The sequence below is a fragment of the Leucoraja erinacea genome, chromosome 28 (genome assembly GCF_028641065.1).
Source record: "Leucoraja erinacea ecotype New England chromosome 28, Leri_hhj_1, whole genome shotgun sequence".
NCBI classification, from domain to species: domain Eukaryota; kingdom Metazoa; phylum Chordata; class Chondrichthyes; order Rajiformes; family Rajidae; genus Leucoraja; species Leucoraja erinaceus.
Window position 1 is genome coordinate 27,901,670 of NC_073404.1, and position 15,441 is coordinate 27,917,110.

The following is a 15,441-nucleotide window of genomic DNA, read 5'->3' on the forward strand; positions in this document are numbered from 1 at the left end:
GTTATCAGAGATCCTTGTCTTTTTTCTTTAAATTGGGTTAATATTTTATGTCAAAGATCTGGTTTTATTTCCATTTGTGTAATTTTTTACATGTGGGCATTGTGATTGTCTCTCATTGACTGTGGTAAGTTTAGTTTAGTTTAGTTTAGAGATACAGCGCGGAAACAGGCCCACCAGGTCCGCGCCGACCAGCGATCCCCGCACATTAACACTGTCCTACACACACCAGGGACAATTTTACACTTATGCCAAGCCAATGAACCTACAAACCTGCACGCCTTTGGAGTGTGGGAGGAAACCGAAGATATCGGTGAAAACCCACGCAGGTCACGGGGAGAACGTGCAAACTCCGTACAGACAGCACCCGTAGTCAGGATGGAACCCGGGTCTCTGGCGCTGTGAGGCAGCAACTCTACCGCTGCGCCACTGTGGCTGCCCCTAGGCTACAGTGGGCAACACTGCTGTTTGGTTGTTGTGTGCAACGGTTCTGAAACTTGTCATCTTTTGTCTCAGTAACGATGCTATTGGACCCAACATTATCTCCGGCAGGGACCTGCTGGAAAAGGCGGACTTCTACGCTCTGCAATGGAGAGCTTCTGATGTTGGTCTCGGTGGTAACCTTTGGCTTCTGCTGTCTTATTTGCTTTAAGTCGCTGCACATAAAACAGTACAGCACAAGAACAGGCCCTTCGGCCCACAATGTCTGTGCCGAACATGGTGCCAAGACTGTCTCTTATCTGAGTTTGAAGAAGAGATCATCCCGAAAGATCACCTAGTCATACAGTCATGGAGTCGTACAGCGTGGAAACAGGCCCCACGGCCCAACTTGCCCACAACGGCCAACAATGTCTCAGCTACACTTCTCCCACCTGACTGCGTTTGGCCCATATCCCTCTAAACCTGTCCTATCCAGGTACCTGTCCAAATGTTTCTGAAACATTGTGATGATATCTTCTTTTTCACCAGAGATGCTGTCTGTCCCGCAGAGTTACTCCAGTATTTTGTGTCTATCTTCGGTGTAAACCAGCATCTGCAGTCCCTTCCGATGCCATCTCATACATAACTGCGCGCAATCCATATCTGACTGTCTACCCGATCTATGCCTCTGAATATTTTTCAGTCAAATATCATAAACCTAAGTAAACCACAAAGTGCTGGAGAAACTCAGCGGGCCAGGCAGCATCTGTGGAGGGAACCGATTCATATATTGTCTTTCTGCTGACCAGATAGCACGCAACGAAAGCTTTTCACTGTACCTCGATACAGGTGACTATGAACGAAACTTGAACACAAACACTTTGTCTTTTTAGTAAGCGCAGTAAGTGCAGGACTCAGTGGGCCTGTTTTTGCGCTGTGTCTCTAAACTAAACAAAAATTATACACATAAAATTATAAAAGGACTGGACAAGCTAGATGCAGGAAAAACGTTCCCAATGTTGGGGGAGTCCAGAACCAGGGGCCACAGTCCAAGAATAAAGGGGAGGCCATTTAAAACTGAGATGAGGAAAAACCTTTTCGCCCAGAGAGTTGTGAATTTGTGGAATTCTCTGCCACAGAGGGCAGTGGAGGCCAATTCACTGGATGAAATTAAAAGAGTGTTAGGTAGAGTTCTAGGGGCTGGTGGAATCAAGGGATAGGGGGAGAAGGCAGGCACGGGTTACTGATTGTGGATGATCAGCCGTGATCACAATGAATGGAGGCGCTGGCTCGAAGGGCCGAATGGCTTACTCCTGCACCTATTGTCTATGTTTCTTTGTTTCTATGAAAATAGCGCCAAAACATGGCCGCCTCTTGCAAGTGGTCTCAGTGGACAGTTTCTGTCCACTTTGCCAAGCGGGGATTATGCGTAGATATGGCAATACTTGACTGAACTGTATGTAAAAATAGAATTTTAATGAGCGTTTGCACATGAGATAATAAAATACCATTGACCATTGATATTGACCTTAATTCACAGAAGATTCATTTTCTTCAGTGTAATGTGTTCTTTTTTTAATTGTGAGTTAGTAACAAAGGTCTGAAGTTGGTAATAATAATAATAATACAATTTATTGTCATTGTAAATACCTACGACAACATTTCAGGCGCACTGCGCTTACTGTAAACCAGTAAGTGCAGGACTCAGTGGACCTGTTTTCGCGCTGTGTCTCTAAACTAAACGAAAATTATACATATAAAATTATAAAAGGACTGGACAAGCTAGATGCAGGAAAAACGTTCCCAATGTTAGGGGAGTCCAGAACCAGGGGCCACAGTCTCAGAATAAAGGGGAGGCCATTTAAGACTGAGATGAGGAAAAACCTTATCTCCCAGAGAGTTGTGAATTTGTGGAATTCTTTGCCACAGAATGCAGTAGAGGCCAATTCACTGGATAAATTTAAAAGCGAGTTAGAGCTCTAGGGACTAGCGGAATCGAGGGATATGGGGAGAAGGCAGGCATTTACTAGTAATAGGTGATACTTCAAAATATGTGCAGCAAACTTTTTCATGCACTATCAAAGTGTAAGATAAGGTGCAAATAGGTTTACTTTCTGTGTAAGAAAAGACAAGATTTGGAGGGATATGAACCAAACGCAGGCAGGTGGGACTAGTGTAGCTGGGACATGTTATCCGATGTGGGCAAGTTGGGCCGAAGGGCCTGTTTCCACACTGTATCACTCTATGACTCAATGACAAAGTGCTGGAGTAACTCAGCGGGTCAGGCAGCATCTCTGGAGAACATGGAAAGTATGTTTCGGGTGGCGACCCTTCTTCAGACTGGCATCTGAACATGGATCCTACTGTTAGTCTTCAGACTGACTATTCTTCAGACTTTATACCAATCTGAAGAAAGATCCCGACCCGAAATGTCACCTAATCATGTTCACCAGAGATGCTGCCTGACCCGCTGAATTACTCCAGCACTAGCAGAGAATTGTGGACGCAGCCCAGACCATCACACAAACCAACCTCCCTTCCATCTACACCTCACACAGCCTCGGCAAGGCCGACAGCATAATCAAGGACCAGTCGCACCCTGGCCACTCCCTCTTCTCCCCTCTCCCATCGGGCAAGAGGTACAGAAGTGTGAAAAGCCACACATCCAGATTCAGAGACAGTTTCTTCCCAGCTGTTATCAGGCAACTGAACCATCCTACCACAAGTGGTCCTGACCTACCATCTACCTCATTGGTAACCCCGTTGGACTATCTTTGATCGGACTTTACTGGGCTTTATCTTGCACTGCATGTTGCTCACGTTATTCCCTTTATCGTGTGTCTATACGCTGTAAATGGCATGATTGTAATCACGTATTGTATTTCCGCTGACTGGTTAGCATGCAACAAAAACCTTTCACTGTAGCTCGGCACATGTGACAATAAACTAAACTCAAAATCAAACTCAAACACTACGAGTCTATTTTTGTAAACAAATGTGTAGTTCCTCGTTTCTCCTCTTTACTTCCTGGGCATTTTTGCTTAACAAGATTTCAATATTTCCTTTGAGTTCTTGTATTGCTAAATGTTGCACCTGGAGTATTGCGTACAGTTTTGGTCTCCAAATCTGAGGAAGGACATTATTGCCATAGAGGGAGTGCAGAGAAGGTTCACCAGACTGATTCTATGGATGTCAGGACTGTCTTATGAAGAAAGACTGGATAGACTTGGTTTATACTCTCTAGAATTTAGGAGATTGAGAGGGGATCTTATAGAAACTTACAAAATTCTTAAGGGGTTGGACAGGCTAGATGCAGGAAGATTGCTCCCGATGTTGGGGAAGTCCAGGACAAGGGGTCACAGCTTAAGGATAAGGGGGAAATCCTTTAAAACCGAGATGAGAAGAACTTTTTTCACAAAGAGAGTGGTGAATCTCTGGAACTCTCTGCCACAGAGGGTAGTCGAGGCCAGTTCATTGGCTATATTTAAGAGGGAGTTAGATGTGGTCCTTGTGGCTAAGGGGATCAGAGGGTATGGAGAGAAGGCAGGTACGGGATACTGAGTTGGATGATCAGCCATGATCATATTGAATGGCGGTGCAGGCTCGAAGGGCCGAATGGCCTACTCCTGCACCTAATTTCTAAGTTTCTACGTTCCTTTGAAGCAAATGGCAGAAATAAAGCCAGGATTTAAAAATAATTCTAGTTACTACCAGGAAAGGGAAGTGCCACGGTTAAGGAGCTTTAAGCGTTATGCAACGGGATATTCTTAATGGTGTAGAGTGCTTTATTAGCTCAGCCCTCCTTACCTTCTTCCCCGCCCCCTCTCCTAAATCCTTCCTTAGCTTAATCCAGCTTTAAAAACCTTTTCTTTAAACACAAGACAATCTTCACAAATGCATTTGTATGTATGTGTCGTGTTGTCTGTAATATTCCCTCCCAATCCATAAGCTCTCAACATGGAAGAAACATATCTGACAAATATAGAAGGCGTTAGGAAGACGATTCTTCACGGAGGAACTGGTGAACTACCAACATTTCTCACCGGATCCAAAGTAGGTATTTCAGCGCTACTTATGACTAATCTAAAATTATTATGGATTTACGACATTTTCAAACTGTATTAAAGTAAAATAGGTTGGATAATTTATTGGAATGTATTGTCCTGATAATGTATTAGTTTAGAGATACAGCGCGGAAACAGGCCCTTCGGCCCACCGAGTCCGTGCCGACCAGCGATCCCCGCGCACTAACACTATCCTACACCCACTAAGGACAATTTTACATTTATACCAAGCCAATTAACCTACAAACCTGTACATAGAAACATAGAAATTAGGTGCAGGAGTAGGCCATTCGGCCCTTCGAGCCTGCACCGCTATTCGATATGATCATGGCTGATCATCCAACTCAGTATCCTCCTACCTGCCTTCTCTCCATATCCCGATCCCTTTTGCCACAAGGGCCACATCGAACTCCCTCTTAAATATAGCCAATGAACTGTGGCCTCAACCACCCTCTGTGGCAGAGAATTCCACAGATTCACCACTCTCTGGGTGAAAAAAAAAATTCTCATCTCGGTCCTAAAAGACTTCCCCCTTATCCTCAAACTGTGACCCCTTGTTCTGGACTTACCCAACATCGGGAACAATCTTCCTGCATCTAGCCTGTCCAAACCCTTAAGAATTTTGTAAGTTTCTATAAGATCCCCCCTCAATCTTCTAAATTCTAGCGAGTACAAGCCGAGTCTATCCAGTCTTTCTTCATATAACATCCCAGGAATCAGTCTGGTGAACCTTCTCTGTACTCCCACTATGGCAAGAATGTCTCTGGAGAATGGGAGGAAACCGAAGATTTTGGAGAAAACTTACAGGGAGAGGTACAAACAGCATCCGCAGTCGGGATCGAAGCCGGGTCTCCTGCGCTGTAAGGCTGCAAGTCTGCCGTGGCGCCACCATGCCGTCAATTATTTGAACTTGTATATTTTAAGAAATTAAAATTAAATTGTAACTTAAATAAAATAAAACTAAACCATAACTTATTTAAACTTCAGTGTGATCTATTACATTCTATCGTTAAATTTAAATTGATTTCTATTTCTCATTGTTGTGCTACACTTCAATTAATTTGACAAAAGCAGTCAATATTTGAAAATAATTGAACTGGAAGCTTTTGTGTTCCATAATAACTTTATGGGGGGAAACATTTTTTACTCAGAGGGTGGTGGGTGTATGGAAGGAGCTGCCAGAGCAGATAGTTGAGGCAGGGACTATTGTAATGTTTAAGACACAATTAGACAGGTGCGTGGATAGGACGGGTTTGGAGGAATATGGACCAAACGCAGGCAGGTGGAACAAGTGTAGATTGGAGTTGTTGGTTGACGCAGGCAAGTTGGGGCCGAAGGACCTGCTTCCACGCTGCATCACTCTACGGCACTAATGATGGTCCAATTCTACACGGCCATCGTAGAGTGTGTCCTCAACTTCTCCATCATGGTCTGGTTTGGCTCGGCCACCAAGCACGACACCTGGAGGCTGCAGCGAATCGTCCGATCAGCTGAGAAGGTTGTTGGCTGCAACCTTCCCTCCATTGACAAACTGTACACTGCAAGGGCCAGGAAGCGAGCGGGCAAGATCATCTCTGACCTCTCTCACCCTGGCCACAAACTCTTTGAATCACTTCCCGCTGGAAGGCGACTCCGGACTGTCAAATCCGCCACAGCCAGACATAAAAAGCAGCTTTTTTCCACCAGCAGTAGCTCGACTCAATAACCAAAAATCTGTAGCCTCCTTTTGCTCTGGTATTTTATTTAATTCACAAGTTTAAACTGTAATGGTTTATTATTAATGTTTAATGTTTTATGCGTCATTCTTAATTGTTACTGTATGTCATGTTGTCGCTTGAAGCACCAAGGCAAATTCCTTGTATGTGAATCCTTGGCCAATAAACCTATTCATGTTCGTTCATGTTCACGTCCCATGGTTAATGTGTAAGAAACCATTTTTTCAAGTAGCCCCAATTATCAGTGAGTTTGCTGAACACCAGTCTTGCCACTTCAGACGCTCGGAGCTGTGTCATTCTCTACCACTGCTTTAAACAAGAGTGCCGAACCCAAGAGAGATGAACTATCAATGTGTGAAGGGCCTGGGTCCATGATGCTGTTTGACTCTCGGACTCCAAAAAATAACAAGTGTAGAAAGGAACTGCAGATGCTGGTTTAAATCGAAGGTAGACACAAAATGCTGGAGTAACTCAGTGGGACAGGCAGCATCTATGGAGAGAAGGAATTCTTTTCTCCACAGATGCTGCCTGTCCCGCTGAGTTACTCCAGCTTTTTGGGTCTCTCTTCAGTTAAGGGTCCCCTAAGAAGGGTCTCGACCCGAAAAGTCACCCATGCTGCCTGCTACTCAGATTCAGATTCAGATTCAATTTTAATTGTCATTGTCATTGTCAGTGTACAGTACAGAGACAACGAAATGCATTTAGCATCTCCCTGGAAGAGCGACATAGCAAACGATTTGAATAAATAATAATAAGTGTCCGGGGGGGGGGTGGTGATTGGCAGTCACCGAGGTACGTTGTTGAGTAGAGTGACAGCTGCCGGAAAGAAGCTGTTCCTCGACCTGATGAAAATACTCCAGTATTTTGTGTCAATCTTCGTAAAAATAAATAAAAAATCTTACCTAGGTCACGTTTCATTTCCGGACGATAAAATGTGACGGGGATCGGACGGTCATCGATGACAGTAAGCAAGTTGGCCGGCCAATGGAAATAGTTCTGGGCAACATGTTCAAGATGGAGGTCTGGGAAATTCTCATCGCATCCATGAGGATCGCAGAGGTTGCTGAGTTCTGGTGCGATGTGATCGTGAGTGTTACAAGACGAGTTAACATGTCTAGACTCCCTCTCCCCTAATACGTCGTTTTCACACCTTACCCTTTCATATCTCTAGACTCTCCTCTGATCTGTCTTTTTCACACTTTACACTTCCTTATCGCTAGACTCACTCTCCCCCTAATGTGTCATTTTCACACCTTACCCTTCCTTATCTTTAGACACCTTCTCCACTGTCGTTTTCACACCTTACCCTTCCATATCTCTAGACTCCCACTCCCCTGATCTGTCTTTTTCGCACTTTACACTTCCATATCTCTAGGTTCCCTCTCCCCTGACTCTCAGTCTGAAGAAGGGTCTCGACCCAAAACGTCGCCTATTCCTTCTCTCCAGAGATGCTGCCTGACCCGCTGAGTTACTCCAGCAGTTTGTGTCTACCTACGATGGGAAATGATGAATTTCGTTTGATTTAGTTCAGTTGAGAGATACAGCGTGGAAACAGGATAGTCCCCGCCTGAACAACCTCCTCTGGCAGCTCATTCCATACACACCCACCACCTTTCGTGTGAAAAAGTTACCCCTCAGATTACAATTGAATCTTAAACCCATGTCCTCAGGTCCTCGATTCACTTACTCTGGGCAAGAGACTGGAGAAGTGCATCAACCCGATCTCTTCATTTTTAGTTTAGTTTAGTTCAGAGATACAGCGCGGAAACAGGTCCTTCGGCCCACGGGTCTGTGCAGACCAGCGATCCCCGTATACTAACACTATCCTACACACACTAGGGACAATGTTTACATTTACCAAGCCCATTAACCTAGAAAACCTGTACGACCTTGGGAGTGCGGGAGGAAACCGAAGATCTCGGAGAAAACCCGCGCAGGTCACTGGGAGAACGTGCAAACTCCGTACAGAGAGCACCCGTAGTCGGGATCGAACCCCGGGTCTCAGGCGCTGTGAGGCAGCAACTCTACCGCAGCGCCACTGTGACCTCTCATGCTGTTATTCACTCGATGGGCCGAACGGCCTAATCCTGCTTCCATCACGTTTGACCGTATGGACTTGTCTTCTTCGTCCTCCAACAGCACACAGGACTGTACCCGACAGTCGCCAAGAGTCTGCGGCGTGTTGCCGAGGGAAAGGATGCCACGGACTGGCACATTCACACCTGTGGTCTGGCCAATATGTTTGCCTACCACAGCCTGGGATATGATGACCTGGATGAGCTGCAGAAAGAGCCACAGCCTCTCATCTTCATCATTGAACTGCTCAAGGTTGAACCGCTTTCTACTAAGTAAAGGATTAAACGCAGAGTTAAGTCAGTCTGAGGAACCCGAAACATCACTCCTTCTCATTCCTTCTCTCCAGAGAGGCTGCCCGTCCCGCTGAGTTACTCCAGCATTTTGTGTCTATCTTCGGTGTAAACCAGTTCCTTCCTACACATAGAGACACAAAAACGCTGGAGTAACTCAGCGGGACAGGCAGCATCTCACAGTCACAGTGTGGAAACAGGCCCTTCGGCCCAACTTGCCCACACCGGCCAACATGTCCCAGCTACACTAGCCCCACCTGCCTGCGTTTGGTCCATATCCCTCCAAACCTGTCCTATCCTGTACCCGTCTGACTTCCTTAAACGTTGGGATACTCCCTGCCTCAACTACTTCCTCTGGCAGCTTGTTCCATGCACCCACCACCCTTTGTGTGAAAAAGTTACCCCTCATATTCCTATTAAATATTTCCCCCCTCACCTTAAACCTACTGTAAGCCCTCTGGTCCTCGATTCCACTATTCTGGGCAAAAGACTCTATGCATCTACCCGATCTATTCCTCTCATGATCTTATACACCTCTATAAGATCACCCCTCATCCTCCTGCGCTCCAGGGAATAGAGACCCAGCCTACTCAACCTCTCTCTACAGCTCACACCCTCTAGTCCTAGCAACATCCTCGAAAAATCTTCTCTGTACCCTTTCCAACTTGACAACATCTTTCCTATGACACGGTGCCCAGCACTGAACACAATAGTCTCAATGTAGTATTTAGAGTTCTCCGGAGTGAAAGACCGATGTTGGCGTAACTCGGCGGGACAGGCCGCATCTCCGGGGAGAAGGGAGGGGTGATGTTTCAGGATAGTATAGATGAGGGAGTGGGGGAGTCTGGAAAATGGGAGTCATTGAAGAGACGAAGGGTGTGTGAGGTGGCTTGGATGTAGGTCGGGAGGGATTGGAGCGTGAGGGGGAGGGGGATATGATGGAGTCGAGGTACAGTAAAGATGAGGGAGTGGGTGAGGGAGTTAAGGGCCTGTCCCACTAGGCGATCTTTTTAGGCGACTGCCGGTGACTACGACAATGGAATTCACCGGCGACAATCTACGACAACCTACGCCAGGAGAAGACAAGCTACGACAAGCCCACGGTCACCAACTATCGCCGAAGAGTTTGAAACATTTCGAAATCCAGTGACGACCAGAAAGACGCTACGACTCTTTGGGCGACTGAGGAGACGACTCACGACCGTACAGGCGACACCCCGGCAACAGTCTAGTCGCTGGCAATCACCTAAAACAATCGCCTAAGTGGGACTGGCCCTTGTAGCTGCTACCGTCCAGTAATGGTGATGCGACTTTCACGGTGGAGTAGAAACGTGTGGTGTGTTTATACGTAGATCGAGTCACCCAGCGCGTACAAACGGGAAACCTGGGCCCTGAACGACGATGAGAAACTGCAGGCCGTTCCCCTGCTACACGGCACGGGCAACAAGCTCTACAAACTCGGCAGGTATCCACAGGCGCTGGCAAAATACCGCGAGGCAGTTATCTGCCTCATCAACCTCCAAGTAAAGGTATGTAACGGTTCTACGCTGAAAACCACACTGAATCACTTTAGCGAGTCCATGGAAACAGGCCCATGTGCGCACGGTGGCACAGCAGTAGAGTTGCTGCCTTGTAGCGCCAGAGACCCGGGTGCTGTCTGTACGGAGTTTGCACGTTCTCCCCGTGACCTGCGTGGGTTTTCTCCAGGAGCTCCGGTTTCCTCCCACACTCCAAAGACGTGCAGGTTTGTAGGTTAATTGGCTTTCTATAAAAAACATGCAAATTGTCCCTAGTGTATGCGGGGCAGTGTTAGTGTGCGGAGATCGCTGGTCGGTGCGGACTTGGTTGGCCGAAGGGTCTGTTTCCGTGTTGTATCTCTAAACGTAAACGTACAAACAGACAGCACCTGTAGTCAGGATCGAACCCATGTCTCAATGGTGGGTGCGATCATACAACAGTCGTCTTGCCAACAGCCTGACTTTTTTTTTCTAATATGTTTGAATGTATGTCTTGAATGTTTCTTGTTTTAATGTTTTATGTGGTATGGGGGGGGGGGGGGGGGGGGGGGAAGAGGGGATCGGGGGAAACTTTTTCCAGTCACTTACCTCGACGGAGATCCGTTTTTTTTTCTGCTCGCATCTCCGTCCCCCCGCGGCCTAACAACGTGGAGTGGTGTGGCCTTTCCCGGAGACCGACCCGGAGCTTCAAGCCGCAGGCACGGTGCGGAGTTTAACACCGGGAGCTGCGATCCTTTGCCGAGGAATTGTGGAGGGCCTGTGGACTGTAACACCGTGAATCCCGCGGTCTCCGGTAAGAAGAGGCCGACTCGGGAGCTCCATGCCGCGGAGTGTTCCCATCCGTCCCGACGCCAGAGCCTCCATCATCCCGACGAGAGGGCTTCGGACATCGGACCTTCGGCCGCGGCAAACTGTGGCGAGTTCAAAAGTCGCGACCACGGGTGAACAAAGGAGGAAGATGATTCAACTTTATTACCTTCCATCACAGTGAGGAATGTGGAATCCACTGTGGTGGATGTTTATGTTACATTTTATTTTATGTGGCTGTGTGCCTTGTTGCTTTTTACTTAGCTGTATGGTAACTCAAATATCACTGTACCTTAAACATAATACATGTGACAATTAAATTGAATCTTGAATCTTGAAAGGCAGCAACTCACCCATTGCTCCACCATGCCGAACTCCGGTTTCCTCATTCATCCAAACGTTTGTAAGTTAATTGGTGGTACATTTCTTCCACCAGAGCCCGATAGGATATCATTGCCTTGAACAAGGTTTGGAAAGTAATTCTCATATTTTTGTTTTAGCTGAAGCCCTGGGAGATTCAATGGCTGAAACTGGAGAAGATGGTGGTCACTCTAGTTTTGAACTACTGCCACTGTCTCTTGAAGATGGAAGAGTATTACGAAGTGTTGGAACAAACCACCGACATCCTCAACAAGCACCCAGGTGAGGATATAACATATAACATATAACAATTACAGCACGGAAACAGGCCATCTCGGCCCTACAAGTCCGTGCCGAACAATTTTTTTTTCCCCTTAGTCCCACCTGCCTGCACTCATACCATAACCCTCCATTCCCTTCTCATCCATATGCCTATCCAATTTATTTTTAAATGATACCAATGAACCTGCCTCCACCACTTCCACTGGAAGCTCATTCCACACCGCTACCACTCTCTGAGTAAAGAAGTTCCCCCTCATATTACCCCTAAACTTCTGTCCCTTAATTCTGAAGTCATGTCCTCTTGTTTGAATCTTCCCTATTCTCAAAGGGAAAAAAGCTTGTCCACATCAACTCTGTCTATCCCTCTCATCATTTTAAAGACCTCTAGCAGGTCCCCCCTTAACCTTCTGCGCTCCAGAGAATAAAGACCTAACTTATTCAACCTTTCTCTGTAACTTAGTTGTTGAAACCCAGGCAACATTCTAGTTAAAAAAAACCCGTCTGAAGAAGGGTTTCGGCCCGAAACGTTGCCTATTTCCTTCGCTCCATAGATGCTGCTGCACCCACTGAGTTTCTCCAGCTTTTTTGTGTAACCAACATTCTAGTAAATCTCCTCTGTACTCTCTCTATTTTGTTGACATCCTTCCTATAATTGGGCGACCAAAATTGTACACCATACTCCAGATTTGGTCTCACCAATGCCTTGTACAATTTTAACATTACATCCCAGCTTCTATACTCATAGGATAGAACGGCCAGGTTACAGCTAGAAACTCAGGGGGGTCAATGATGCTAAACAAAACTATCAGCAAAGTTTTTGAAGACTTAAATCTCAGTTAGCTTTAGTGGAGTTTATTGTTGTTATTGTCACGTGCACCGAGGTACAGTGAACATTTTATACATTCCTTTCCTATCCCTTTTCTCCAGAGATGCTGTCTGACCTGCTGAGTTACTCCAGCTTTTTTGTGTCTATGCATGATTACAATGAAGCGGTCCGCAGTGTACAGATAGAGGATAAAGGGTAGAACATTTAGTCTGGTAGAATCTGTTTAAAGATGGTCTCAGGGTCTCCAATGAGGTGGATGGTAGGTCAGGACTGCTCTCTAGTTGGTGAGAGGACGGTTCAGTCTAGTTTATTGTCACGTGTACCGAGGTACAGTGAAAAGCTTTTGTTGCGTGCTAACCAGTCAGCGGAAAGACAATACGTGATTACAATCGAGCCATTTACAGTGTACCGATACATGATAAGGGAATAACATTTAGTGCAAGGTAAAACCAGCAAAGTCCGATCAAGGATAGTCCGAGGGTCACCAAGAGGTAGATAGTAGTTCAGGACTTCTCTCTGGTTGTGGTAGGATGGTTCAGTTGCCTGATAACAGCCGGGAAGAAACTGTCCCTGAATCTGGAGGTGTGCGTTTTCACACTTCTGTACCTTTTGCCCGATGGGAGAGGGGAGAAGAGGGAGTGGCCGGGGTGAGACTGGTCCTTGATTATGTTGAAGTACCACGAGGTGTAAATGGAGTCAATGGGAGGGAGGTTGGTTCGTGCCATGGTCTTGGCCGAGTCCACAATTCGCTGCAATTTTGTGCAGCCCTGGATGGAGTAGTTCCCAAACCGAGCTGCAGTGCAAGGTAAAGCCTGTGCAGGCCTCGTCCCCAGGCTTTCCAAGACTTCCATTCATCTTTGTTCCACCTTTCATGATATGTTGACCTCTTTCCGCAGGCACGGTCAAAGCCTACTTTCTTCGGGCCAAGGCCCATGCAGAGGTGTGGAATGAAGCACAGGCCAAAGCAGATTTTGACAAGGTTTTGGAGTACGACATCGGAATGGCCAAATCCGTGAAGAAGGAGTTACGGATTCTAGATTCCAGAATGAGGGATAAGGAAGAGGAGGAGAAGCTGCAATTCAAGAGGATGTTTCAAAAATGAATTTGCCACCAAACCATGAAAATGCACCATTGTGGTCAATGAGACCTTACAAAAAGTGTAGTCAACCTGTTTTCAATTGGAGAGTCTTTCTCTTTCAAACTTGTTCCACTTGTTGAACCTAAACCTTCTTAACATGTTAGACAGAACTATTTCAATAGGCATTGAGATGTGGGGAGATATTATTCTTTAGTAGACATTCTTAAGGCAACATAAAACAAAAATGTGGATTATAGCAATCAGAATGTTTATGCTATTTAGTATTTAGTTTTAGTTTTAGAGATACAGCGCGGAAACAGGCCCTTCGAGTCCGCGCCGACCAGCGATCTCCGCACACTTACACTATGTTGGGGGAGTCCAGAACCAGGGGCCACAGTTTAAGAATAAGGGGTAGGCCATTTTAGAATGGAGAGGAGGAAAAAAATATTTTCACGCAGAGAGTTGTGAATCTGTGGAATTCTCTACTTCAGAGGCCAATTCACAGGATGCTTTCAAGAGAGAGTTAGATAGAGCTCTTAAAGATAGCGGAGTCAAGGGATATGGGAAGAAGGCAGGAACGGGGTACTGATTGTGGATGATCAGCCATGATCACAGTGAATGGCGGTGCTGGCTCGAAGGGCCGAATGGCCTACTCCTGCACCTATTGTTTATTAACTGAGTCTAGAATTCCACCATAAAATGATACACGGTGAGCAAATATGATCCCATGATGTTATTCTTTTCCAGAATAATCGTGAATAAATGTAATTGCAGCAGGTTCTACATAATAAAATGACGGATAACTGTGTGGCAGCTGTCATGTTTGTTAACCACTTATGTATGGTTTTAGTCGTGGTGAAAGAGGCTTAACCAAGGCTTGGTCACCGAGTGCTTGTGTCAGTAAGCCTTTATTTATTTTTAATTTAATTCTTTATTTCGAACAGAATAAAAGAATAAAGAGCAAGTGTGAAACAGCGTTGAAAAAAACAAAACAAGAATATTTATAAAGCGTCACAAACAATATCTATAAATAAATGTAATCGTATGTAATCGAAGAAGCCAAAGCTCATTAATTCCCACCCCTTAAGCCTTCAAGGACAACTTAATGTTGAAGGATTCCCTGCCTACAGTATCAAGTTAATCTCTTAGCATCGAACTCCTGGGAGGGTGGTACTATTTTAACAAAAGCAACAAGTGGTGTGATAAAATGGCACGATATCAACATTATATCAACCCTTGTCCTCAGCGGGTCAGGCAACATATCGGGAGAGAAAGGATAGGTGAAGCTTTAGGTCACCTTCAGGTTGTGAGTGGGTGGGGAGGGGGGATATGAACAGTGAAAACTACAGTGTAAAGCTTTTTGTTGTGTGTTATCCAGTCAGCGAAAAAGACTATACGCGATTATGGTCAAGGTAGACACAAAAAGCCGGAGTAACTCAGGCCCCTCAGGCAGCGTCTCTGAAGAGAAGGAATGGGCGACGTCTCGGGTCGAGATCCTTCTTCAGACTGAGAGTCAGGGTAGAGGGCCTCACAGCGCCAGGGACCCGGGTTCGATCCCGACTACGGGTGCTGTCTGTACGGAGTTTGTACATTCTCCCCGTGAACTGATCTCCGAGATCTTCAGTTCCCTCCCACACTCCAAAGAAGTACAGGTTTTATAGGTTAATTGCCTTGGTAGAATGTAAACATTGTCCCTAGTGGGTGTAGGATAGTGTTAGTGTGCGGGGATCGCTGGTCGGCGCGGACTCGGTGGGCCGAGGGGACTGTTTCCGCTCTGTATCTCTAAACTAAACCTAAAACCTTTCATGAGTCACTGACAGGCCAGGGGTTTAAAATTGGATGAAAAATAGGCAGATAGACACAAAATTGCTGCAGTAACTCAACGGGACAGGCAGCATCTCTGGAGAGAAGGAATGGGTGAACCTTCTTCAGTATTTATTCTATAATCAAGAGTTCTTCCCCCCCCCCCCCCCCCTCGGTGGGCAGATGTTTCAATGCATCCAACTGCC

The 15,441-nt window shown here is 46.1% G+C and overlaps 1 protein-coding gene across 1 annotated transcript; it reads left to right on the forward strand.

The window, feature by feature from the left end:
• Window positions 1-155: 155 nt before the first annotated feature.
• On the forward strand, window positions 156-13,758 carry aipl1 (aryl hydrocarbon receptor interacting protein-like 1). Its single transcript, XM_055658119.1, has 6 exons — window positions 156-4,470; window positions 7,103-7,282; window positions 8,336-8,524; window positions 9,915-10,091; window positions 11,387-11,528; window positions 13,251-13,758. The coding sequence occupies exons 1-6, from the start codon at window positions 4,375-4,377 to the stop codon at window positions 13,454-13,456; spliced, it is 990 nt and encodes a 329-aa protein (XP_055514094.1). The 5' UTR covers window positions 156-4,374; the 3' UTR covers window positions 13,457-13,758.
• Window positions 13,759-15,441: the final 1,683 nt, after the last annotated feature.

Bases quoted from the DNA above. Each gene is read 5' to 3' on its own strand.
- aipl1 (XM_055658119.1), top strand. From the start codon at position 4,375: ATGGAAGAAACATATCTGACAAATATAGAAGGCGTTAGGAAGACGATT. The intron at 4,471-7,102 runs GTAGGTATTTCA...AATCTTACCTAG, and splicing joins CATTTCTCACCGGATCCAAA to GTCACGTTTCATTTCCGGAC. The intron at 7,283-8,335 runs GTGAGTGTTACA...GTCCTCCAACAG, and splicing joins AGTTCTGGTGCGATGTGATC to CACACAGGACTGTACCCGAC.